We start from the raw sequence: 25279 nt of genomic DNA, 5'->3' as shown, positions 1-25279 counted from the left end.
GGCGCTGGGAAATGATTAGGCCCCACCGTCCCAAGCAAGAGCTCAGGAGAGTTCTCAGGCTGGAGAGACCGTTCGGGATTTCACCCCGGGTTCCTGAGAACCTGAGATCTGCGGGGAGGCGCGAGGCATCCGGAAATGCCCGAGTCTGGGGAGACGGAAGCCCTCAGACTTTCCTCTAGGAGACTCTACAGGTAAAGGGGAGTTCTGGGACTCGAGGGGAGCCGCGACACCCGAAGGTAGGATCAAAAGTTTTGCTCACCTGGCCCGGCGGCGTTGCGTCGCCTTGGTAACCACAACTTCCGGCTCAAACAGGAAGTCAGCGAAGTTGCTCTACAAAATGTGTGCCCGCCCCCTCTGGGGCGGAGAGACTCAGCCCCTCCCTCTCAGCCGATACCCTGGGACTGACCGTTCCCTAGGGATCTGGCGGGCCCCAGAGGACCCACGCCTGAACCTGGTGCGACTCGTGGCCTTTGGGCTAGGAGCCATGGATGCCTTCATCCGCTTCACCAACCAGACCCAGGGCCGGGACCGACTCTTCAGGTGAGTCAGGTGCCAGCGGCCTCCGCCCCTTTCTCGCCCTAACTGGGTGCTCCGGTGCCTATTCCCCGGCACCCGAGAAAAAGGAGGTGATAGCCTAGTAGATGGAAGCTGGAAGGACGTTGCCAGCTCCTACGGGGGAAGTTTGGTATCCGAGCCCCTCCTCACCCTAAATTCAACGTGGGTGGGCCCAACGCACCCGCATCCGGTCCTAGCCTAGTGCACGAAAGCCCCAGTGCCTGGCACCCTAGCCGCCTCGAGACCGCCTATGACGTGACACCGGCTGACAGATCCTCCTTCCCCTCCTAACTTTGCTCTCCGGGCAAAGAAAGATTTGGTTCTCTCCACTCAACATTCTTCCGAGGGATTTCCTTTAAAGAGGAACTTCGGGTTACTATTTGTGGCCAGGAAAGCAAACCACTTGGTGTGGCTTCAAATATCTCTCGTTCTTGTTGTTGTTGTTTGTGAGACGGAGTCTCGCTCTGTCGCCCAGGCTGGAGTGCAGTGGCACGGTCTCAGCTCACTGCAACCTCCTTCTCCCAGGTTCAAGCGATTCTTCTGCCTCAGTCTCCCGAGTAGCTAGGATTACTGGCGTGCACTACCACGCCCGACTACTTTTTGTATTTTTAGTAGAGACGGGGTTTTCCATGCTGGCCAGGCTAGTCTCCAACTCCTGACTTGAGGTGATGTGCGGACCTCGGCTTCCCAAAGTGCTGGGATTACATGCGTGAGCCACCGGGCCCGTTCTCAAATACCTCTTGAAATGTTTGAATAGAGACAGAAGTTCTCTTCCATTATTGCCCAGTCTGTATCATTGAGGTACTGCATGTGGAATAGTTTTGTAAATTGTAGAACAAAATGTAGCAGGGATGAGACCACACCAATTGGACTGGGGGGGAAATACAATGGAGAGAAGCTCAGAAAGAACTAACTGCACCTCTAAGGTTCATGCTGTGCTACTGAAAATATTAAACAGAGATTGTGTCTCTTTTTCTTTCGGTTCCATATGAAACAAAAAGAACTGAGAGATTGTATCTTTAATACAAATACAGTACTAGTTCATGATGTTTTAGAGATTTGGTTGATTCTTGCTTGATTAAAAAATAGTTACAGTTGCAGTTTTATTTAACAGCTCTTCATTCTCTTCTGGGTGTGCAAGTGCTGATACAAACAGATCAATTAGAATGGCCCCAATAATGAGGCTTTTGGAAGCCATCTTTATACCAGCTATTGTTCCCAGTGTTTTGCAACTATGAACTTATTTAACCCTCATCACAACCCTATGAGGTAGATACTCTAAATATTCTCCCCATTTCAGATGGAGAAAACCAAGCAGAAGGAGGTTAGTAAGTACCGCACGGCAGAACTGAGAGATTCACGTCCACGCAAATGACTCCAGTGCCCACTTAACTACCAAGCTATACTGGCTTTCTCATTAGTTTGATAGGTTTTTTAAATGGTTGCTTTATATACAAGCTTCATTAAATAGAAATTTCATTAAATAGAAACCTGTAATTCCAGTGTACCTAGAATGTACCCTGCAAGGTTTATCAAGGAAGTTGGTTAAAAAAATAATCATTTAGGCCGGGTGCAGTGGCTCACAGCTGTAATCCCAGCACTTTGGGAGGCTTAGGCGGGTGGATCACAAGGTCAGGAGATCGAGACCATCCTGGCTAACATGGTGAAACCCCGTCTCTACTAAAAATACAAAATTTAACCAGGCGTTGTGGCGGGCGCCTGTAGTCCCAGCTACTCGGGAGGCTGAGGCAGGAGAATGGCATGAGCCCGGGAGGCAAAGCTTGCAGTGAGCCAAGATTGTGCCACTGCACTCCAGCCTGGGCAACAGAGCAAGACTCCGTCTAAATAATAGTAATAATAATAATCATCATCATCATCATCATCATCATCATCATTTAGGCCAGGTGCAGTGACTCACACCTGTAATCCCAGCACTTTGGAAGCCTGAGGCAGGCAGATCACGAGGTCAGGAGTTCGGGACCAGCCTAGCCAACATGGTGAAACCCCATCTCTACTAAAAATACAAAAATTAGCTGGGCGTGATGGCACATGCCTGTAATCCCAGCTACTCAGGAGGCTGAGGCAGGAGAATTGCTTGAACCTGGGAGGCAGAGGTTGCAGTGAGCCAAGAACGCACTACTACCCTCCAGCCTGGGCAACAGAGCAAGACTCTGTCTCGAAAAATAATAATAATAATAATTTAAGATATGTTTATTCCAAAAGATCTGAGATCTCTAGCATTCATTTCCCAGCCTCCTTGATGATCTGTATAACCTTTATGACCACACTGGCATTCATAAAATAATACCTTGCTTTGTGTGCCAGTAATGCTCACGCAAACATGGTGAACGTTCCTAAAACCTGTCGGACTGTAAGAAGTGTGGCAAGCACCAACCCCACAAAGTGACATAGTACAAGAAGGGCAAGGATTCTCTGTATGCCCAGGGAAAGCAGCATTATGACAGGAAGCAGAGTGGCTGTGGTGGGCAGACTAAGCCGATTTTCCAGAAAAAGGCTAAAACTACCAAGAAGATTTTGCTAAAGCTTGAGTGTGTTGAGCCCAGTGAAGATCTAAAAGAGTCCTGGCTATTAAAAGATGCCAGCATTTTGAATTGGGAGGAGATAAGAAGAGAAGTTCCAGTTCTAAGTGTCCTCTTTTGTTTTATTATGAAGACAATAAAATATTGAGTTTATGTTCACTTCAAAAATAAATAAATAAAAGTAATATCTTACTGTTGGCCTAATCCCTATTGTTAGACCAAAGCTCAGAAAGGCAGAGTCATTGACATGACCAGCCCTCTAACCAGGAAGCACACTTAAAAAAGAGAAAGTGATTGTTTATGATTCCAGTCTTCTCTTTTTATTTCATTCCTAGTACCAAGTTCACTATTTTAGAAAATGGAAAATGTACCACATTTTTATTGAGAATAATATTTATAGCATAAAGGGATTCAAATGCACTTACAAGACAGTAGGAACCAGGCACCTACTTTATTAGTAGATTGCCAAATGGATTTGGATGTGTGACTATGTGATGTAAAATTTCTCATACATTTATATTAGTAAGCCATTGTTATTTGTAAGCATGACAATAATCACTTTATTAAATATATAGTATTATTAAGCAGGGTTCTACCTGTATTTTATATAAAATACCAATGAGTTTAGAAAGACAACTATGAAAACATATTTATACTAATTTATGTACTGATGTGTATTTGGTTCTTTTGTTTATAAAAAATTAAACAATCTTTAAACTGTGGACTTTTCATTTGGTTCTGGTTTGAGTTTGTGTCCTGTCACATAGATGGTAGATTACGTACATGGTAGAAAAGTTCATTTTAGAAATCTGAAAATCAGGCCAGATTATAGGTAGCTCACGCCTGTAATCCCAGCACTTTGGGAGGTTGAGGAGGGCAGATCACGAGGTCAGGAGATCAAGATCATCCTGGCCAACATGGCGAAACCCCATCTCTACTAAAAATACAAAAATTAGCTGGGCGTGGTGGTGCACAGCTGTAATCCCAGCTCCTTGGGAGGCTGAGACAGGAGAATCGCTTGAACCCCGGAGGCAGAGGTTGTAGTGGAGCCAAGATCGCACCACAGCACTCCAGCCTGGCAACAGAGCGAGACTCGGTCTAAAAAAAAAAAAGAAAGAAATCTACATTGGGGAAGAGAAGGAGTATGGATCTTTGTAGACTTAACATGAGGGAGATGTGCAGTTTCTCACTTCGACTATATCCATTTCTCTGTGCCATTTGCCTTTTGGACGCACATTGGCTGCATCATTGCAGAGTTCATTTTCATTACCTTTGTGTTAAATTTCCATGACATGTTCTACCCTTTGGCTCTCCTGTGGAATGACTGTTGCAGAATTTTGCTTTTGTAAGAGCTGCTACATGAGAAATGGTCTTGGAAATGTTGTCTGTAGGCATGTGTTTCTCTTTCCCTTACTTCATGAATTAAGTTTTATTTGGTTTGTAAATCATTCTTCTCAATTTTTTTTTCTTTTTTTTTTTTTGCATTTCAGAGCCACTCAGTACACATGCATGTTGCTTAGATATTTGTTAGAGCCTAAAGCTGGCAAAGAGAAGGTGGTAATGAAGCTCAAGAAACTGGAGTCCAGTGTGAGCACTGGTCGTAAATGTAAGTACCCTGTTTCTTGAGGGACAGTGGCTCCTGGTTTAGAATCCTCAGCCTCAGATCCTGTAATTCATGGAGTAATTTCTAGGTCATTAATTTCTAGTCAATCAAGTTTATTGATGAAATTGACCAGTGAGACTGTCCTCATGGTACAACAGGTTTGAATGTGTTGCTGCAGACCATTCATAAACACCCTGTTATGTTCGCATCTGGTGCTACACCTTGTCTTTCTGCTTAATCATAACCAGTGAAACAGACAACGTGTTAGTTCACCTTTAGTTCTTAGAATCACAGTATGTTTTAGCAGTCTCTGACATGAGCTTCTGCTCCTGTGAGCCCCTTTGTTCTAAACAAGAGTGGAATAGTTATATCCTAGACCACCTGCCTTTTTCCTTTCTTGAGGAGTGCTAGAGGATATATAGGTGGATACATTTTTGTAGACCATTTGTGAGGTAGGTTTCATGCTAAAGGTAAAAAGTGAAATCAATGTTTTGTACTTATTTAATCACTTTAATAATACATCATACTGGGAAATCCAGTACTTTTCATAGCAGTTGCCTTTCTGACTCTTTGATGAAAATCAGATGTTGCTATAGGAGGTTAGCAGAGGCATTAGAATGGAATGTAGAGCATCACATATTGATCAGTTGGTTTTGAGCACCTATGTTATATAGGTATATTCCTGAGCCTTATGGGAGAAGTAAGGTGCTTTAAATAATGATATATAAGATTTAGTGCCAAACTTGTTGGCTGAGGTAGAGGAAAAGAAAGGTGTTTTAGAGGAGGTGGAACTTGAGGTGAGGCTAGAGAGAAGGAAGAAGAGTTTCAAAGGGCATTCTCCTCTAGTAAAGGCTCAGAACTGTTCTGAGCAAACCATTGTATGGGAGGATCATTGTCAAACTACAAAACTAGTTTGACAGAGAGAAGATTTAAATTGTCAAGCAGAGGGATGGGAAGGGTGGGGCGAGCTTTTCTGGCTGGCACTGAAGGCCAAGATTAGAAATTCTGTTTAGATTATTTAGAATGTTGGAGCTGAAAGGTCCTTTAGAGGTCACTAATATCTAAGTCCAGAAGGGGCTTATCCAGGGTCATTCAGCCAGTTAGTGCAACAGCCAGAACTGGAACCCAGAATCTATATACTAAACAGTCATTATATATACTATTTTACTATTTTATGTTATTTTTGATAACATAATACCAAACAGTCTTTTTTTTTTTTTTTTTTTGAGATGGAGTCTCACTCTGTTGCCCAGGTTGGAGTTGGAGTGCAGTGGCGTGATCTTGGCTCACTGCAACCTCCACTTCCCGGGTTCAAGCAATTCTCCCACTTCAGTCTCCCTAGTAGCTGGGACTACAGGCGTGCACCAATACGCCTGGCTAATTTTTGTTTTGTTTGTTTTATTTTTAGTAGAGACAGGGTTTCACCATGTTGGCCAGGCTGGTCTCAAACTCCTAACCTCAGGTGATCTATGCATGTTGGCCTCCCAAAGTGCTGGGATTACAGGCATGAGCCACCGCGCCCGGCCCCTTCTGAGATTATAAGTTTTCTGACGGTAGGTACTTCTGAGCGCCTCCTAAGGTATGGTCCTTCAAGGAAAAGTACTTATTTTGCATCCTCCATGACGTTTAGTACTATAACTCTTTCTCAGAAGGTGTTCAGTAAGTACCTATTGATTGATGCATCCCTGATGAATTGAATTACATGCTCACATAAGGACATGCCATTGCAATGGTTGATTTAATTCAACTAGGAGCTCTGTGACAATATTAGTAATTGTTCTATCCATTAAATTCTACCATTTCTACTTTATTTTCTTGACAATAGGTAGCCAAAAGGGGTTTGGACCAGAGAAATGGCAAAATGATAATAGTGTTTTTTAAAAAGACAGTCTTTTGTCTGGAAAATAAATAAAATGTAAGGCATCAAACTCTCCAAGAGAGTATTGCATCTAGAGTTCATGTTATCATAGTACCTTCCTTCTAAAGAAGTGTAGCTGGTAAATAATCAGATGTAACTGTCCACACTCATGATTGACCTTGCCTGGAGTATGCCGTCAGTCAACATTAAGGTGTTCATTACAATGAAGGAGGTAAATTTAAAGAGTCACTGTATTTTTTTGCCTTCCAAGATCATTTTAGGTGTCCTTAATGTACTGTAAAATCTTTCTCTTTTTCTGAACAAAGGCTGAGCCTTGAATGACCATCAGTTGTTAAAAACACCAGTGCTAAACTGGGCACATTGGCTCATGCCTATAATCCCAGCTACTCGGGAGGCTGAGGTGGGAGGATTGCTTGAGCCCAGGAGGTTGAGGCTGCTGTGAGCTATGATGGTGCCACTGCACTCCAGCCTGTGTGACAGAGCAAGACCCTGTCTCAACAAAAAACAAAAAACAACGAAAAGCTGGCTCCTCATCCGGATACAGGGATTCTATCTTCCCGTTGTGTACTAATGAAATAACTGTTCATTATTGTGGGTTCTACTTGCAGGGTTCAGACTAGGCAATGTGGTACATGCTATACAGGCAACTGAGCAGAGCATTCATGCCACTGACCTGGTACCTCGCTTATGCTTAACATTAGCCAACCTGAACCGTGTGATTTATTTCATCTGTGACACCATCCTCTGGGTGAGGAGCGTAGGTCTCACCTCTGGCATCAACAAAGAGAAATGGCGAACGAGGGCTGCCCACCACTACTGCTTTTCTCTTCTGCTGAGCCTGGTCAGGGATCTGTATGAAATCTCCCTGCAGATGAAACGAGTTACACGTGACAGGGCAAAGAAAGAGAAATCAGCATCCCAGGATTCTCTTGGGTACAGTGTGGCTGATGAGGAAACAGAATGGCTCCAATCCTTTCTACTTCTCTTATTCCGATCTCTGAAGCAGCATCCTCCCTTGCTTCTGGACACGGTGAAGAACCTTTGTGATATCCTGAACCCTTTGGACCAGCTGGGGATCTATAAGTCCAATCCTGGCATCATTGGACTTGGAGGTCTTGTGTCCTCTATAGCAGGCATGATCACTGTGGCATATCCTCAGATGAAGTTGAAGACCCGTTAGGGTGTTTTTAGGCTTGGAACTAGTACCTACTTTAAAAGATGGCCTCTTAGTGGGATAGAAATTTGTGTAAGTCAAGGCCATGTCATACTGTGCTTAAGTTCTTGTTCATGTGAGCATTTAACAACCTATGATGTGGGCAGAGATGAGGCCAAGAATGGAGAAGGGAGGAACATGAAGACTTGTATGTTTTTGGGGTGCTGGAGTGACTTGTGAATTTCTGAATATTTTCCCTTCATCTAACATTGATTGAACATCTCTTATGTGCATAGTGGGAGCTTAGTATTTGCTGAATGAATAAAAATTGAAAGGAAAAAATTTAAAAAGACCCAATCACACTGATCATTTAACACTAATATACAATAACTTTAGGGTTATATGGATCATTGGTTTCACATAATTACAGTAGGTCTGGTGCATGGCACTCTCAGATCTAGTAGAGGCTCTGATGTCAGTAGCAGGGTGGAGGAGAGCTGGGCTGACAGCCTCTCAACTTGTTGGCCCTTATACCATCACTATACTCATGTCCTTGCTCTGTCCAGAAGTAGAATCAGAAAAGCATCAGGCACCTTCATGGTATAAATTGTGTCTATGGGTGCAGTGAATAAGCAAAAATCAGAAGCAGACAGGAGGGACTTATAAAAATAGGCAGAGGGTCACAATGGGTGCCTATATGTAGCCTGTGACAGATAAGAAGCTGACAGACAAAAAACAACTAAGGCTAGAGCCTCATTCCTCTGACTCCTAATCCAGTGTTTGTTCCATGCTCTCCCACTGTCTTCAGAATTGAGTAGAAATGTGATCCCCTCCTGAATCCTGTCTTTTGCCTCTTACTCTCCCATAATTTGGACCTTCCTTGTCCAGTGGTTTATATTCTTTTCTAGAAAAACTAAAACTGGGTGGAGTGTGGTGGCTCACACCTATAATCCCAGCACTTTGGGAGGCTGAAGCAGAAGGATTGCTTGAGGCCAGGAGTTCAAGACCAGCCTGGGCAATGTAGTGAGACCCCATCTCTACAACAAAGTGTTAAAAAATTAGCCAGGCATGGTGGCATATGCCTGTAGTCCCAGTTACTCTGGAGGCTGAAGCAGGAGGATCACTTGAGTCCAGGAGTTCAAGGCTGCAGTGAGCTTCCACCGCACTCCAGCCTGGGTGATAGAGCAAGACCTTGAGTCTTAAAAAAAAAATTATAACAGTATTTAGACTCATCAGCTAGATTGTTTTATTTAAATCCTTCTAACAATTTAGGCAATACTACATTAATTTTCATCAAAATTTATCTAGTCAAAAAAATTTCATGATACTCCAGATGTAACAGGGTCACAATTTTCTATGATAAATCAGACATCTTATTTGTAGGGTGATTGAGGGAGGTGTAAAGCACAGGAGGAAGCCAGTGAAGAGGACACTGGAATGCTGAGTCAATGACATTGACTCGTGTTCCTATCTCCCATCTTGGATGTGGGTCTTTATATGTGGTTACAGATCCTTTAGTTTGAGGGAGGTGAGGTAGGGAAATAGGATGCCAGCAGGTAGGAGGCTGATGTCAGCCCTCCCAGCAAAGCCGTGTCATTTATCTGAATGGAAATGAGAAAATAAATATGTACTCAATAAGTTATATTTCCCAGAAATGTGATTGAGATTCTCAAAAAATAGACTCATATTCTTGGCTGTCTGTTTAACCAATCAAGATATGGAATTTGAGAAATAAAATTTTGGAAATTTTAAGAGACATGAAAGCTACTAGGTCAGGGCAAATTAAAAGCTTAAATAGCTATTTTTATTGTCCAGATCCTCTACTGTAATAGATTAATTATGTTCAATAAATTTCTAGACAAAATTGACTTGTGTCTGTGAGTATGTTCTGGGAATAGAGAAGAGTTAAATGTAAGGCAATCCAGCAGATAATCCTCAATCAGCCTACACAGTTGGTACAGCGAGCTCTGGGCTGGAAGATCCAGACTCAGGAGGAGGATGGAGAAAGATTGAGATGTAGAGCCTCTGGGTTAAAAGGGACCTCTGAATGAGCTCATCTAGACTGCTGCCATGGAGAGGGTGCTCTACAGTAGCCCTGTCAATGGCTGGCTGGCTTCTGCCTAGATAAGTCTGCGTTGAATTCATGGTGGTATGTTACAGTGGTATCCATCTTAATGGTGTCCTGGTACCTCCCTGTGAATCCTTTTTTCTAACTAATGTTTTCCACCCCAGAGCCTCCACATTCATGAGGGATGCCAAAAATTGAAGTTCTTCATAGATGTACAGCCCAGCACATTCACAACTGAGCATTGTTGCCTGATAATTCATTTATTCAACAATAAATGTTTGAGTGCCATGCATGGTTTTGGGGATCCACTTGTGAGCAAGATGACCTAGGTCCCTGCTCTCATGTGGTGGAGGGGTAGGGAAAGCAGGTAGGGACGGAGAAGGAAAGAAGATAGAACTCTATGCCCTGCAAGCTACTGCTAGAAAACTAACACTTCTGTCTTCCCTCGGGACTCTCCTAGGCCCTTTCACCACTTCTCACCTCTCACCCACATTCTGCACTCCCAGCTAAAGCAGCCAAAGGACTAGTTGATTTGGCAGAGCTTTCAGGCACAAAGCCCTATACTCCCTCTGGCCCAAAGCCACTACTCTGAAGGCTGAAAACTGCCCTTTGGCTCAGGTTGCTGTCCAGTCACAGCCTCACAGATGATTTGTGCTGAACCTTGAGGTGAGGGCAGAGGCCACTTCTTTAAATACTTTGTCTTCTCTACTGCCTTACATTTGAAGAGCCCAGGTTGGATCAATAAGTATTAAATGTATAGCATATTACTCCTTTGAAGCCTCCCTGCTTGACTCCTCCCTTTCCTGCCTTCTCATTCCCTACTTTATTGCATCACAGATATGTAATTTATTACCAAGGATCTTTCATAATTCCCCACTCCCATCTCTTTCTTCTCTTGCCCACAGTGTGTGACTTAGAAGAGTCAACAATACATGTAATTCCACCAGCAACAAAGAAAATACGTTTTGTTTTCCTATTGTCCATTTTCACAAAGAGGCCCTTCTTAGTTAATCTGAAAGCTATGGCTTACACCATAGTCCTCCATCATATCTGAAGCCAGGAACTAGAACTTGGGCTTGTGCTTGAGTCCTGCCTAAAGAAGGGTTGAGTGATGCTAGTTCTTGGTTGTCTTGCTATTGATTAGTGATAGAATCTTAGTCAACACTGTCGCTTATCCAGACTTAGGGGAACAAAAATCTACTTGGCTCTCCCACTCTTCATTCTGGTAGCATCTTAGGCCAGGTAAAGTTCAATAAATTTTTTTGAACTCTGAGAAGTGGAAATTCCTCCCTCAAAGGCTATATTGTCAAAAACAACTCCCGGCTCTGTTGCTTCTTCACTGAGGGCAATTTATCTCCATAATCAAAGACTAATACATTCAGATGAACTCTTCTGTGTGGGTTTAAATTTTACTGTTCAACATTCACTCTTGCTAGTAAATAAGAAAAGATGAGAGAAATGGATTGAGAACTGTTCCACAAGACCCTCTACAGAAAAGGAGCCAAAAGATTGCAGAGGTATATAGAACTTTAGAGCTTTTGAGTTTAACGATGTATATCTCTATACCTTCTTTCTGGAAAGCAGACTTTTGTGAATTGAGGGCAGGAACATTATAGAACTGATGCTTCATGGCTCTGGAATACTAAGTCCTCTGAGCCTGGATCTCCTTCAGCTCTGCCACCTACCTCCTTGTTTGCTAAATGTCCTTAGAGAAGTTAGGATATGCCTGGTGAACCCTGGGTCAGATAACCATGACAACTGCTGACCCTGCTTTCTCTTCCTCTCTGCCCTCCTCTAGCTGGGAGGCGTTAGTAGCATTGCCCAAGGCTCCCAGGAGTGGTAGGAATTGTTTCTGCCTGAGGAGACGCTCTGCAGCCTGGGCTCTGTGAGACTGACGTGGCGGTCAGCTGGAGTGAGTGTTGGGGTCCTGGGGCACCTGCCTTACATGGCTTGTTTATGAACATTAAAGGGAAGAAGTTGAAGGTAAGGGCCTCTTGGGAATTTTGCTTGGGATGAAAAGCTCTGCAGGGAAACTACTGAGGGAGAGATTCTGGTATAGATACTCTATACCAGAAGTATAGAATAGCTATTCTGGGGCTACTGTCTTTTCCAGAACACAGATATGTTTGCTTAGAAATAGAAGAATTGGGTGGGAACAGTAGATCATGCCTTTAATCCCAGCACTGCAGGTGGCCGAGGCAGGTGGATCACTTGAGCCCAGGAGTTCAAGAACAACCTGGGCAACATAGTGGGATCCTGTCTCTACAAAAAAAGAAAAAAATTAGCCCTGCATAGTGGTGCATGCCTGTAGTTCCAGCTACTTGGGAGGCTGAGGTGGGACGGTACCTTGATCCCAGGAGATCAAGGCTGCAGTAAGCCATGATTGTGTCACCACATTCCATCCTGGGCAACAGATTGAGACCCTGTCTCAAAAAAAAAGATAAGGAGAGGGGGAGAGGGACAGACACACACACACACACACACACACACACACACACACACAGAGAGAGAGAGAGAGAGAGAGAAATAGAGGAATTAACCCAGAGCCTTTTCAAAGATGAAACCTGAAACTTGCTTATTTATTTTTTTAGAGATGGGGGTCTCACTATATTGCCCAGGCTGATCTCAAACTCCTGGGCTCAAGCAATTCTCCCATGTTAGCCTCAGTAGCTGGGATTACAGGTGCTTGCCAATGCCCCCAGCTTGAAACTTGTTTTAGTCTCTTTTGGACCCTCATTAAAGAGCCTTAAGACTTTAGCTAAAACTTTTTATCTCTTATGGCTGCCTGCATTTTTTATTTCCTAACCTGAACTCTTTTTTTATTGAAATGGAGTTTTGCTCTTGTCGCCCAGGCTGGAATACAGTGGCATGATCTCAGCTCACTGCAAACTCCGCCTCCCGGGCTCAAGTGATTATCCTGCCTCAGCCTCCCAAGTAGCTGGATTACAGACGCCCACCACCATGCCTGGCTAATTTTTGTATTTTTAGTAGAGACAGAGTTTCACCATGTTGCCCAGGCTGGTCTCGAACTCCTGACCTCAGGTGATCTGCCCGCCTTGGCCTCCCAAAGTGCTGGGATTACAGGCCTGAGCCACTGCGCCTGGCCTCCTAACCTGAACTCTTATAAGAAACGTTATTCTTGGCTTGGCCAAGGTGGGCAGATCACTTGAGGTCAGGAGTTCGAGACCAGCCTGGCCAACATGATGAAACCCCATCTCTACTAAAAATACAAAAATTAGCCGGTATGGTGGCTCATGCCTGTAATCCCAGCACTTTGGGAGGCCGAGGTGGGCGGATCATGAGGTCAGGAGATCGAGACCATCCTGGGTAACATGGTGAAACCCCGTCTCTACTAAAAAAAATAAATAAATTAGCCAGGCGTGGTGGCAGGCGCTTGTAGTCCCAGCTACTTGGGAGGCTGAGGCAGGAGAATGGTGTGAACCCGGGAAGCAGAGTTTGCAGTGAGTGGAGATCATGCCACTGCACTCCAGCCTGCACAACAGTGTGAGACTCCATCTCAAAAGAAAAAAAAACCCGTCTCTACTAAAAATACAAAAAATAAAAATAAAATAAAATTAGCCGGGCGTGGTGGTAGGTGCCTGTAATCCCAGCTACTGGGGAGGCTGAGGCAGGAGAATCCCTTGAACCCAGGAGGCAGAGGTTGCAGTGAGCTGAGATTGTGCAACTACCTTCCAGCCTGGGCGACAGAGCAAGGCTCCATTTCAAAAAAAGAAAGAAAGAAAGAAACATCAGTCTTGACAAGTAAGCTACGGAGCAACTCATTCCTATGGGACCCTAAGGAGTGGGGCTATTGTGTGTGACATTCACCCTCCAACCTAATGCCTTCCGTTCAGGGCAAATGGGCCCCCAGGTTGGTGGCCACGAGAAGTAGGGAAGTGACCCAGTGGAGCTCAAGCCTGAGGGCTTCTGATGGGACCTGGGACTCTGTTTTGCAGCTTGAAGAGCTAGGATGGCAGTCAACAAAGGCCCCACCTTGCTGGATGGAGACCTCCCTGTAAGTAACTCGGGCTCATCTGTGACAGGGGATGGACAACTGAGGGAGGAGGAAGAAGCAGGGAGGGAAGATGCAGGGGACTTAGAGCAAGATATGCCCAGATTATAATCCTAGTTCATTGACTACCATGGCTTAGTTATTCTTGCCCTCACCACCTTTTGTAGAGGGCAGTTGGAAGATCTGGGAGAGGAAAAAAGATGCTTATTAAAAACTAAGCACCTTGGAAACAAGGGACAGAAATCCTGGCTTAGTGGGGAGTGGAGAGGAAGGGAATGACTATGTTTAAACCCTGATGCAGAAGCCCATGCTCTGTCCGCCGCCCAGCTGGATGTGTATTCAGTGCAGAGCCACTGCATTCTTTGTCTCCAGCATCATTCATATGGCAAATGGCACCTCCCGGAGTCAGACAGTACACAGCCTGTGCTGCTGTGTCAGGGGAAGGGTGGGATATTCCGTGTGTCTGGTGTTCTATCTCTGACCTGGTTTTCACTGTGATTTGAAGTGGTTTGATACTTTTAGGAATGCTTGATGGCTCTTGGCAAGGCATCTCAGATTTGCACACAGTTCAGATAGTGAAACTTAAAAATTGTGAACCTGTACAATATCCACCTTGCCCAAGTTAGGCTTATACTAACTCTTGCACTAGGAATCACTTTGTTTTGTATTGAATAATAGAAGAGAGAGGCGTAAAATGGTCGAGTACATAGTGAAGCCATTCTAACAGACGGTGGTTTATTCCCTTCCCAGGATCTCTTTCCCCCTTTGGTTTTGTCTAAAACAACCTCTGAAGGCTCTGTCCAAACTGTTAAAAAGAATGTTTTCACTGGGCGCGGTGGCTCAAGCCTGTAATCCCAGCACTTTGGGAGGCCGAGGTGGGCGGATCACAAGGTCAGGAGATCGAGACCATCCTGGCCAACATGGTGAAACCCCGTCTCTACTAAAAATACAAAAAATTAGCTGGGCGTGGTGGCGGGCGCCTGTAGTCCCAGCTACTCGGGAGGCTGAGGCAGAAGAATGGCGTGAACCCGGCAGGTGGAGCTTGCAGTGAGCCAAAATCGCGCCACTGCACTCCAGCCTGGGAGACAGCGAGACTCCGTCTCAAAACAAAAACAAAAACAAAAAAACCCGAAGACATTGTGGGCTGCTCTGTCTTAGTGTACACATAGGTCTCATTGATGGGGATCTTTGAACTCTCCCTCCTACAAACAGAACAGGCCAGGTCTTCACTTCATGAGCAAAACCATGCCACAGTGTCATATTCAAAGTTACAGAGAGCCTGAGCATCTGAATCTGACCTGGGGAGTTTTTTCTTTTTACTTTAGATATGGAGAATTCTCAACATTCATAAGAACAGACAGAAAAGAACATAATAAGCCCCATGTACCCTTTGTTAGCCCTGAAGACCATGAATTCATGGCCAATCCTGCCTCATCCTCACTTCCATTAATTCCTTCACTTTGTGTTATTTTGAAGATAATCCTAGGCAGGCTATTTCCAACTCGAGTTGGAATCCTGGCTCTGCCACTTACCAGCTGTGGGATCTTGGGTAAATGACTTCCCATTTCTGATCGTCAGTCTCCTCATTGACTCAGTGTTGGTGACAGTGCTAACCCCAGAGGATGGCTGTTAGAATTAAGTGAGCTCATGTCACCAAGGCACCCAGACCAGTGCCTGCAGCATAATGGCACCTGACAAATGCTCTTTCCCTCTGCATGCCTAGAATTTGTTCTTTTAATTTTATTTATTTATTTTTTAGATATAGTGTCTTACTCTGTCACCCCAGCTGGAGTGCAGTGGCACCATCATAGTTCACTGCAGCCTCGGCCTTCTGGTCTCAGGCAGTCCTCCCACCTCAGCCTCCCCAGTAGCTGGGACTCTGTAGTCCACATGCCATCAAATATTAGCATGACTAGCTTTTTTTTTTTTTTTTTGTGGCTCAGAGTGTTCTCAGACTCCTGGCTTCAAATGATCATCCCGCCTCAGCCTCCCAAAGTGTTGGGATTACAGGCATGAGCTTCTACTGTTAGCCCTAGAATTCACTCTTTTACTCAAAGACCAGTGTTTTTTCACTAAGGTTCCTAGGTGACCTAAAGCTTAATTATGTGACTGCTGCCAAAGGTGCATTACTAACAGCATAGCACCCTGGAAATGATAAACGATTGTTCCACTACACTCAGCACGCACAGATCACACCCAGAGTGCTGTCTTTGAGTGTTTTCTGTTTGTTCGTTTTTTTTGTTTTTTGAGACAGGGTCTCATTCTGTCATCGAGGCTGTAGTGCAGTGGCATGATTATGGCTCACTACAGCCTCCATCTGCCAGGCTCGTGTGATCTTCCCACCTTAGGTTCTCGAGTAGCTGAGACCACAGGCACACAGCACCATGCCTGCTAATTATTATTATCATTATTTTTTGTTGAGACGGGGTCTCCTTATGTTGCCCAGGCTGGCCTCAAACTCCTGGGCTCAAGCAAGGGTAGTATATTTTTAAGAAAGATAATGTAAAACTGTAGCATGTCCAGGAGAGGGGGTCACCAGACCACAGTGTGAACCATTTGTAAACGAAGTTAGGAACTGGAGCCATTTAACATGATGGAGGTACTTCCTGAGGGAGACATATTTGACTTCAAATATGTGAAGGGCCAACCCATGAATGATGAAATAGGTTTGCTCAGTTTTGTTCCAGAGGGCAGAGTGTGGAACAGGGGGATAGAGGCAAATTTCAGCTCAGCAAAGCTGTCCAACAAGGGACACAGGTCACTTTATGAGGGGGAGAGCTCTCATTCAGGCAGATATTTAAATATAAGTCTTGGCTGGGCACAAAGGCTCATGCCTATAATCTCAGTGATTTGGGAGGCTGAGGCAGAAGGATCACCTGAGGCCAGGAGTTCAAGACCAGTAAGACCTGCCCCCTCTACAAAATAAAAGTATTAGCAAGGCATGGTGTCACACGCCTGTAATCCCAACTACTCAGGAGGCACAAATGTGAGGATTGTTTGAGCTCAGGAGTTGAGGGTTACAGTGAACTATGATGGCACTAATGCACTCCAGCTTGAGCAACAGAGTGAAACCCTGTCTCTAGGAAAATAATAAATAAATAAAAACAAATACAAGTCTACCAGAGAAACGATGGAAAGGATTCTTACCACAAAGTCCCCTGGGGGCCTAAGATTCTGTGATTCTGTGCAGTTGGGCAGATCTAAACCTACGCCTTCTACTAGGCACAGCCCTGACTGTGGTTCAGGTATTCAGCTAACATTACTGTGCCATGCTTTAGGCTACACTCTGGGGATACAGAGATGACAGTCTACGGGGAGTGAGATGAATACCCATAACCATAGCACTGTGTAATGAATGTGGAGACAGCCAGGGAGGGAGTGGTTTCCGACGCGATGGAGGAGAGTCTGGAAGCTTCACAGGGGAGGTGCTGGTCAAGTGGAGTCTTGAGGGAATGGCACTCTGCCAGGCAGCAAGGGCTGTGGGAGGGAAGGTGAGCGTTCTAGGCAGTGGGGCCAGGATACACAGGCGGGGAGGCAGTACCTCAGAAAGACCAGAAAAATGTTTGAAGAAGCCACCAATCAAAGGTGGATTAAAACTCTAGACATTAACAACACTTGCTCTCTACTAGTAGGTATCAGGGGAGTGAGTTGGGGTGGGGGTGGGGGTGATGGGATCTGACTTGGCCCCTGGAGAACAGAGATTGCCTTGGCAGCTCTCCAGAACCTGGATGGTGACCAGGAGGACATGGCCTTGTTTTCCCCATGGGCTCTCCCATGCTCTCATGATTGGGGCATCTGGAGACCTCTTTGGCCTTGGTTCCTCCCAGGTCACTTGGACTCAGGCTAGTTGCACCATTGGACTCCATGACCCTGAGGTCCCCTTCCTGGGAGGCTGGAGAGGGAGGTGGGACAACTTGAATGTGTTCCTTCCACACTAGGAGCAGGAGAATGTGCTACAGCGGGTCCTGCAGCTGCCGGTGGTGAGTGGCACCTGCGAGTGCTTCCAGAAGACCTATACCAGCACTAAGGAAGCCCACCCCCTGGTGGCCTCTGTGTGCAATGCCTATGAGAAGGGCGTGCAGAGCGCCAGTAACTTGGCTGCCTGGAGCATGGAGCCGGTGGTGCGCAGGCTGTCCACCCAGTGTGAGTCCTGACGGCACTCAGCAGCTGCCTGCTTGTTCACTGCCTACCTGCCAGTCTGTCTGTCTGCCTCTCAGTCTGTCTGACTGATAACTTGCTTGTCTGTCTGCTTAACTGCCCACATCCCATTGCATGGTCTTCTTATCTATGGATATAAAGGTATACATACAGATCTCTTTTCATCTATAGATGCCTATCTGTGGCCCAGCTGGCCTTTGCCTAGGATAACAATGATGGCCAGAGAATCTGCAGGGGAAGGGAAGGCAGAGCTATGCAGGCAGTGGTGAGGTTGGGGCCCGTGGCAGACCAGACACTCACTGTAGCAGCACAGGCAGCAGCAGCAAGAACCAGCAGTCTGGCAGAGGCAGAGGCAGCCACACTAGGGGGCCTGGCAGGGCTGGATGGCATGGAGGGAGGGGAAAGCTGGCTGAGCCCAGCAGCTGATGGTAGCAGCTCATGACAGGTGGGGGCAGCAGAGAGCCACTAGCCAGGGCCCTGGAGGCAGAAGACGGTTCTCTTACGGGCCTTACCAGGTGTGCACCACTCAAATTGTTCTGCCCCATCCGAAAATGTGGTCTCCAAGGCATAGCTCTTGACAGGGTTGAGGGAAATTGCAGTAATGCCAAAAAGTCTAGCACCTTCCACCATCCTAATTACAGAATTATGGGTAGCTGAGGACTCCACACAGCAAACAGGAGAGGACAGATGTAAAGTAGGCCCAGGCCCTGTGCCTGGCTGCAAGCTCCTTAAATAGTTGCCTTGAGTCTCATTCTGCCCAACTGGAAGACAGTTAAGTCATCTGGGCTCTCTGCTGCTCGAGAATTTTGTGAAGAAAAATAAGGTATCTGGAGAAAGAATATATGAAAGAGTACAAAGAACTCTCCTTGAAAGCTATGGCCCCCAGTGGCCATGGCTGCAGAGCCAATGTCCCGGCAGACCCAGGCGGGATCCCCTTGAAGCAGGTGCATCTCTGATGCAAGCCCACCCTCCAGGGGCAACTGTTTTCCCTTCCCTGCGACCCTCTTCAGACAGCTGACCATCTCAACACCGAGTGGTTAAAAAGAAGAGCATGGACAGCCTGGGGCCTGCACTGGCTATGCTGGGAGTTTGTCATGTTGAGAGCTAAGCAGGCCCAGCCCCAAGGGCTCACTGCCATCTGCCTCCCTCTCACACCTCTCTTCTCCCTCCTTATGCTCACTCAGAGCCCCCATGCAGGTCCGGAGGGAAGAGAAGGGAGGAAAGAACAGTACTTGTTGGTGATTCATATAGCTCCCATCATTCTTCATAAAAATTCTGCCAGGCAGGCACCATTAATTCACCTTTCACAAGGTAGGAAGCAGAGGCTCAGACAGGCTGTGACTTGCTGAGGCCACAGGCTGCTTAGGCGTGGTCACTTGGCCTTTTGAGTGCAGGTCTGAGTGACTCCAGAGTTCCCACACAGATGTAAGAAACTGGCCCGGGTCTCGAGGAGTCCCTGCGGACAGGGGCTAAAGAGGGCAAAGGGCCTGGGGTCCAGAGATGCTGGGGAGGCAGCAGGCCTTGGGATTTGAGGGCTCCAAGTCACTTCTTTGGCACAGAGGCCACTGCTAGATTCTCATGGAGACAGGCAGGACTCATCCAAACTTGACCCCTTCCTTCCAGTCACAGCTGCCAATGAGCTGGCCTGCCGAGGCTTGGACCACCTGGAGGAAAAGATCCCAGCCCTCCAGTACCCTCCTGAAAAGGTAAGCCCCTTCCCACCTCTTGAAGCCGCCCTGCACTCTGTCGTCACCACCTCTCAGAGTGGAGAGGGCAGGGGCTGCTGATGCCGTGACTGGAAGTCTGTGTCCCATGGTGAGCATCGTCCAAGACCGGCAGAGGCTGCCTGCTCCCAAGGCCACACCACACAACAGGCTCCTCTTCTCCCTGTGAAGCTAAATGGAGATGAGGTTTCTGGGACCAGCAGGCACGAGCCCAGAGGCAAACCCAAACAGGAGCTCTGGCAAGTCCTACTGCCTCCGGATACCACACCCTGGGATCTGAGGTTCCACAGTCTGCCCTGGACCACTTGGCGACTACAGCTGCTTAAGGTCATGAGTCACACTCATTCAGATCCCAGGAGTGTCGTCCCATATCCTCAAGATCCAACATTTTATGGACCATGAGATTGAAAGTCACTTTACCTGGCTACATATTTATTAGGTAGTTGCTATGATAAGGACTTGTTTTTGGTGCTTCTGGGGAATAAGCTTCAGTCTCTGACCTCATCTATCTCATTGACCAACTACCCTTCCCACAAACATGTACTGAGCCCTACCCTATGCCCGGGGCCATCACCTATGCTTTATCAAGTACTCTCACTTAATCCTCTTGTCAACCCTCTGGGATAGGGGTTGTTATCTCCATTTTACAGAAAAGAAACCAGTAAGTGGAAACAGTGAGAGCAGGTCCATTGAGCTGTGAGGCCTGTGTCCTTTGCTCCCCATTTTTCCAGATTAAAGGCAACATTTTTGTCACAAAGGTGCTCCCAGGATAATGAAGAAAAAGATAAATTATTTCAATGCAGAACTTGTAGGAAGATCAAGCACACCTATAAATCAATAGAAACGCTGTGTTCTGAGGAAAGGATGAAGGAGATTCCTTGTGAGCAAGAGGGTATCAGGACAGGTGGCACCAAGGAGGAGTCTTTGGGGTCATCCTCACAGGATGAGAGGGATCTTGACAGGCAGTGATGGGGGTGAAGAAGCCAGGAGATCCAAACAGTTGGCACAAGGAAGGTTGGAGCCCTCTCCCTTTAAAGCCTAGCTTAATTCCAGGTACCCAAATATCAGTGCCAGTTCCCTGGGCCTTTAGATGACGCCTTCCTGGGACCTGGGCTCAGGCCACCAGACCCCGAAAGGGTTGCCCTTCCAGGGCCTGCAAGACCACATGCCTAACACCCCCACCAACTTCCCCCAGATTGCTTCTGAGCTGAAGGACACCATCTCCACCCGCCTCCGCAGTGCCAGAAACAGCATCAGCATTCCCATCGCGAGCACTTCAGACAAGGTCCTGGGGGCCGCTTTGGCTGGGTGCGAGCTCGCCTGGGGAGTGGCCAGAGACACTGCGGAATTTGCTGCCAACACTCGAGCTGGCCGACTGGCTTCTGGAGGGGCTGACTTGGCCTTGGGCAGCATTGAGAAGGTGGTGGAGTACCTCCTCCCTCCAGACAAGGAAGAGTCAGGTACCTGCCATTCGGAGGCTCGGCCTGGGAGTGAGTTGTCACACACACTGCCTGGGAATCAGCAGGAGGTGGCAGGGCTCATCCAGCCACTGCTCTGGAATAGGGAAGGCCAGTGGGATTTTGAGATGGATTCATAATCATTTACCCCCCTCCGCCCCCACCCCATCTGTAAAGAGGGAAAGTGAGTTGTGGAACTCACCAGTGAGTTTGTGGTGGAGCTAGAACACCTGCTTTCCAGTCCTAGACATGACCCAGATCTCCCCAGCCCCTCTCTTACCTGTTTTCTCTTCTTTTGCCCCAAATCGCTACCCAGCCCCTGCTCCTGGACACCAGCAAGCCCAGAAGTCTCCTAAGGCCAAGCCGAGCCTCATGAGCAGGGTTGGGGCTCTGACCAACACCCTCTCTCAACACACCATGCAGACCATGGCCCGGGCCCTGGAGCAGGGCCACACCCTGGCCATGTGGATCCCAGGAGTGGCGCCCCTGGTGAGTATCTGCCCTGAGCTCTGACTGGTCCCATGCCTGGGACCCTTGTGGGCCTCTTAGTCCCTCCCATCCCCCACCCATTGCCCCTTCCTGTCCTGAGAACATTCTCTCTTCCAACCTGGGCTAGGACTTTAGTTCTAAGGACAAGAGGCCTTGAGAGGGGTATAGGGATGGCCTTCCAGACCACAGGGAAAGAGAAGGGACAGGATGTTAAGCAAGGGCAGGCCTGCCTTGCTAGAGTGCTCCTGCCCCACCACTCACTTCTATCTCCCCCATTTCCCTCTGAGTCTCCCCCAAGCCCCAGTCTTCATCCCCCCAAGTCGGCCTCTTTCTATGGGTCTTCCCACCTATAAGACAGCAGGACTTCCATCTGCTATGCAAGCACTAGGGACTGTCGTCCTTAAATAAACAAAGTACACAACCCATATTGTCAGGGAGAGTGTACCCAGCACCAATGCACCCAAGGTAAATTTGCCCTTTCTAGGCCCAGGGAGAGTTAACTCCCCACCACTCCCCACCTCCACCTCTCTGTATTTTAGCAGAAATAGGCTGGATTTTTTTCATAAGGAATTTTAGTAAGAAACTAGCGCCAGAAAAGAAAATAAAACAACATTAAAGCACAAAGGTCAGCAAACAAGATTACTACTTTTCAGCCATCTTTTGAGCAGTACTTTTAAAAGCATCATCAGGCCTGGATCATTCATTCAAGCAAGTGTTGCCCCTGCAGGGATACAGGAGTAGTAGTTCCCCTCAGTCCCCTGCATCAATAACGGCTGAGACTGAGTCACATGCCTGGGCCTGGCCTGCAGTGGGCAGAACCTCACATGCCACCATTCACATGGAATAGAGTGGCATCCCCAAAAGCTGTGTAATAAGGAGGCTCTGTTTGTGGGGCTCCCTAGAGGTTTAGAATGTGCCTCAGGAGACACCAGCCCACTTGCTCAGTCAATTTCTTCCCATGGGACACTCTGGTTCATTGAATGTTTCACTCTTTAGAGATCTGGGAGGAGTATCTACCAAAGCTAACAAACATATATCCTATGGCCCAGCAATTCCACTCTTAAGTGTATACCCAACAGAAATGAGCACTTAAGTCTCCCAAGACAAGTAAAAAATGTTCAGATCAGTGATATCCTTAGCTAAGAACTGGAAGCAATGATAATGCCCATCAACTGTAGGATGGGTAAGTTATGGGAAATGCGTATGATGGAATATTACACAGAAATGAAACAGAAGGAACTACGTCCATTTGCAGCAACATGGGTGAAACTTACACCATAATATTTAACTAAAGGAGCTATTAATGAATGAATACACATGATGTGACTCCACTTATATGAAGTCCAAAAATAGGCAAAACGAAGGCATGGTGACAGAGACCAGGATTGTGGTTACTCTTGAGGGACTATGGACTGAGTGGGGGACACAGGGAGTCTTTGGGTGTGAAAATGGTCTATGTTTTGACCTGTGGTGGTTACACAGGTGTGTTCTTATAAAAATTCACAAAGCTTACACTAAAGATGTGTGCACTTTAGTGTATGTAGATTACCATTCAATAAAAAGTTTCAAGAAAAGTCTGCTGGGGCCGAGCCCTGCTCACCACCTGGCCTGGACCCTGGGGGCGAGGGGCTTCGGCTGCTGGGGCTCCCTGGTCATCAGCAGGGGCAGTTGAGCCAGCAATCTGCTGCCATCCTCCCTCAGAGCAGCCTGGCCCAGTGGGGTGCCTCAGTGGCCATGCAGGCGGTGTCCCGGCGGAGGAGTGAAGTGCGGGTGCCCTGGTTACACAGCCTCGCAGCCGCCCAGGAGGAGGATCATGAGGACCAGACAGACACGGAGGGAGAGGACGTGGAGGAGGAGGAAGAATTGGAGACAGAGGAGAACAAGTTCAGTGAGGTGAGGGGGAGAGTGGGAGCCTCAAGGTCATCCAGTTCACAGAAGTGGTGAGAAGCAGAGGCATAGGGTGAACTCAGGAACTCTGGCCCAGATGCAGGGGCATGGCATGTGTGTGCAACACCCTTCACCCCACCCCCAAATGCCCAGCTGATGAGGGACTTCCATGTCATTCTCTCAGCTGATCCTTGCAACACTCTGTAAATAGGCAGGGCAGAGATTATTGTCCCATTTTGCAGAAGAAACAGAGGTTCAGAGAGGGAATGTGACCTGTCCAAGGCCACACTGCTAGTGGCAGAATAAGCCTGAAGTTTTGTAAATTTGGTATTCTCATGCTTTTCCCTTGAGCTCTGGGGCTGGTGAGGAGGGAAGGGTCAGGGGAGTTACTGCAGGAGGCACTGACCCTGCTCTGGCCCCCAGGTAGCAGCCCTGCCAGGCCCTCAAGGGCTCCTGGGCGGTGTGGCACATAACCTGCAGAAGGCCCTCCAGACCACCATCTCGGCTGTGACATGGGCACCTGCAGCTGTGCTGGGCATGGCAGGGAGGGTGCTGCACCTCACACCAGCTCCTGCTGTCTCCTCGACCAAGGGGAGGGCCATGTCTCTATCAGATGCCCTGAAGGGCGTTACTGACAATGTGGTGGACACGGTGGTGCATTATGTGCCGGTGAGTACCACCCCTGGCAAACTGTTAGTGTCCCAAGGGGGCCCGGACAGGGCAGATAAAGTAGATTTGACTGAAGGGGATGCAGTCTCCCTCCTTTTCCCTACTCCTCTGGAGACCTCCCTGCAGTCCGCAGTGCCCTGGCAACATTTTGACATACTGGGCCTCTCCCAGCCCCAGGAGTATAGAGGCCCATGGCTCTGGCCTGAGGCCTCTCCCCACAGCCCCTCCCACCTGCTGGTAGAGGAGTCTCCAGCCATTAGTCCCGGGATCCCAGTGACTCACCTTCACCCCTTTGCTCCCAACTGAAGGGCCGGGCAGGTGCTAGGCAGGTTTGCATGCTGCTGCGCCGGAAGGGGTTGAAGAGACTTCCAGGGCACCCTGAGGGGTGGGCCATGAGTTCCAGGGGACAGCAGCAGGCTCCACCCAATTCTATCACCTGTCGCCAATAGGAAAAACCCAGGAGATACCAATGCCATCCCTTTGGGAACCCCTTTCCAAAGCAAGTTATAGGTTATGCAGGCCTGAGGGGGGCTGGTCAGGGCAGAAAGCACCCTTAGAGCTGGTAAGGGGGTGGGTTACTCAGTCACTCTAGCAAGCAGCATGCCAGGGATCTTAGCAGCCCTTCTGTTCACCCTGCGCTCGGGCCAGCCCCAAGAAAGTGTACCCATCCCTGGCCAGGTCACTGTGTGGGCTGCAAGGAAGAGTTAGGAAAGCTGATGACCTCCCATTGAGGGTTCCCCTCAGGGAGGCCTAGGGGATCCTGAAACTTTGGGAGGCTTGGCTTGCCTGAGCGGCCACCTGGTCCATGGAGAAGCTCAGAGTGGGTAGGACCTCAGGGCTTTCCCCGGTGCCCCCCAAACTACTGAACCGCTCCCCAGCCTGTGGCCTCCTGACGGCCGCTCCCGGGGAAACAATCGAGGGACCCGGGAAGGGGCGGTGGGTGAGAGGCACAGGGACCAGGGCCAAGCCAGGACTCTAAGGCGGCTGCCGGGCCCTCAGCTCCCCAGGCTGTCGCTGATGGAGCCCGAGAGCGAATTCCGGGACATCGACAACCCGCCCGCCCAGGTCGAGCGCCGGGAGGCGGA

General features: G+C 47.7%; 3 protein-coding genes across 6 annotated transcripts in view; 2 read left to right on the top strand and 1 right to left on the bottom strand.

Annotated features, from left to right (window-relative positions):
* WDR93 (WD repeat domain 93) overlaps nucleotides 1–318 on the bottom strand; it is a 51280-nt gene extending 50962 nt beyond the window's left edge. For both annotated transcript variants that reach the window (XM_011986331.1, XM_011986332.1), the window contains exon 1: nucleotides 260–318. The gene's annotated coding sequence lies outside the window, so the exon portion shown is untranslated. The remainder of the gene's footprint in view (nucleotides 1–259) is intronic.
* Nucleotides 319–332: 14 nt separating this feature from the next.
* On the top strand, nucleotides 333–9594 carry PEX11A (peroxisomal biogenesis factor 11 alpha). Of its 3 annotated transcripts, none has more exons than XM_011986328.1 (3): nucleotides 339–540; nucleotides 4586–4701; nucleotides 7279–9594. In XM_011986328.1, exons 1-3 carry the CDS (start codon nucleotides 485–487, stop codon nucleotides 7755–7757), a joined length of 651 nt encoding a protein of 216 aa, XP_011841718.1. In that variant the 5' UTR covers nucleotides 339–484; the 3' UTR covers nucleotides 7758–9594. The 3 variants fall into 3 exon arrangements, with proteins under 3 accessions (XP_011841720.1, XP_011841718.1, XP_011841717.1); XM_011986327.1 differs by having other exon boundaries at nucleotides 7186–9594; XM_011986330.1 differs by lacking the exon at nucleotides 4586–4701 and having other exon boundaries at nucleotides 333–540; nucleotides 7186–9594.
* Nucleotides 9595–11639: 2045 nt separating this feature from the next.
* Nucleotides 11640–25279, top strand: part of PLIN1 (perilipin 1) — a 24466-nt gene continuing 10826 nt past the window's right edge. The window contains exons 1-9 of the mRNA XM_011986345.1: nucleotides 11640–11781; nucleotides 13755–13813; nucleotides 17749–17953; nucleotides 19592–19674; nucleotides 20888–21152; nucleotides 21466–21638; nucleotides 23340–23531; nucleotides 23949–24194; nucleotides 25194–25274. Coding sequence (XP_011841735.1) covers nucleotides 13769–13813; nucleotides 17749–17953; nucleotides 19592–19674; nucleotides 20888–21152; nucleotides 21466–21638; nucleotides 23340–23531; nucleotides 23949–24194; nucleotides 25194–25274 — 1290 coding nt within the window. The 5' untranslated portion in view covers nucleotides 11640–11781; nucleotides 13755–13768. The remainder of the gene's footprint in view (nucleotides 11782–13754; nucleotides 13814–17748; nucleotides 17954–19591; nucleotides 19675–20887; nucleotides 21153–21465; nucleotides 21639–23339; nucleotides 23532–23948; nucleotides 24195–25193; nucleotides 25275–25279) is intronic.

Source organism: Mandrillus leucophaeus, unplaced genomic scaffold (assembly GCF_000951045.1).
Source record: "Mandrillus leucophaeus isolate KB7577 unplaced genomic scaffold, Mleu.le_1.0 Scaffold297, whole genome shotgun sequence".
NCBI classification, from domain to species: domain Eukaryota; kingdom Metazoa; phylum Chordata; class Mammalia; order Primates; family Cercopithecidae; genus Mandrillus; species Mandrillus leucophaeus.
This window is presented reverse-complemented; position numbering and strand designations above follow the sequence as displayed.

What these genes read in the sequence shown, in the direction of transcription:
- PEX11A (XM_011986327.1), top strand. Translation starts at nt 485, where the DNA reads ATGGATGCCTTCATCCGCTTCACCAACCAGACCCAGGGCCGGGACCGA. An exon ending in GGCCGGGACCGACTCTTCAG is followed by an intron (nt 541 to 4,585) that starts GTGAGTCAGGTG and finishes TTTGCATTTCAG; the next exon opens with AGCCACTCAGTACACATGCA. An exon ending in TGTGAGCACTGGTCGTAAAT is followed by an intron (nt 4,702 to 7,185) that starts GTAAGTACCCTG and finishes TTCTACTTGCAG; the next exon opens with GGTTCAGACTAGGCAATGTG.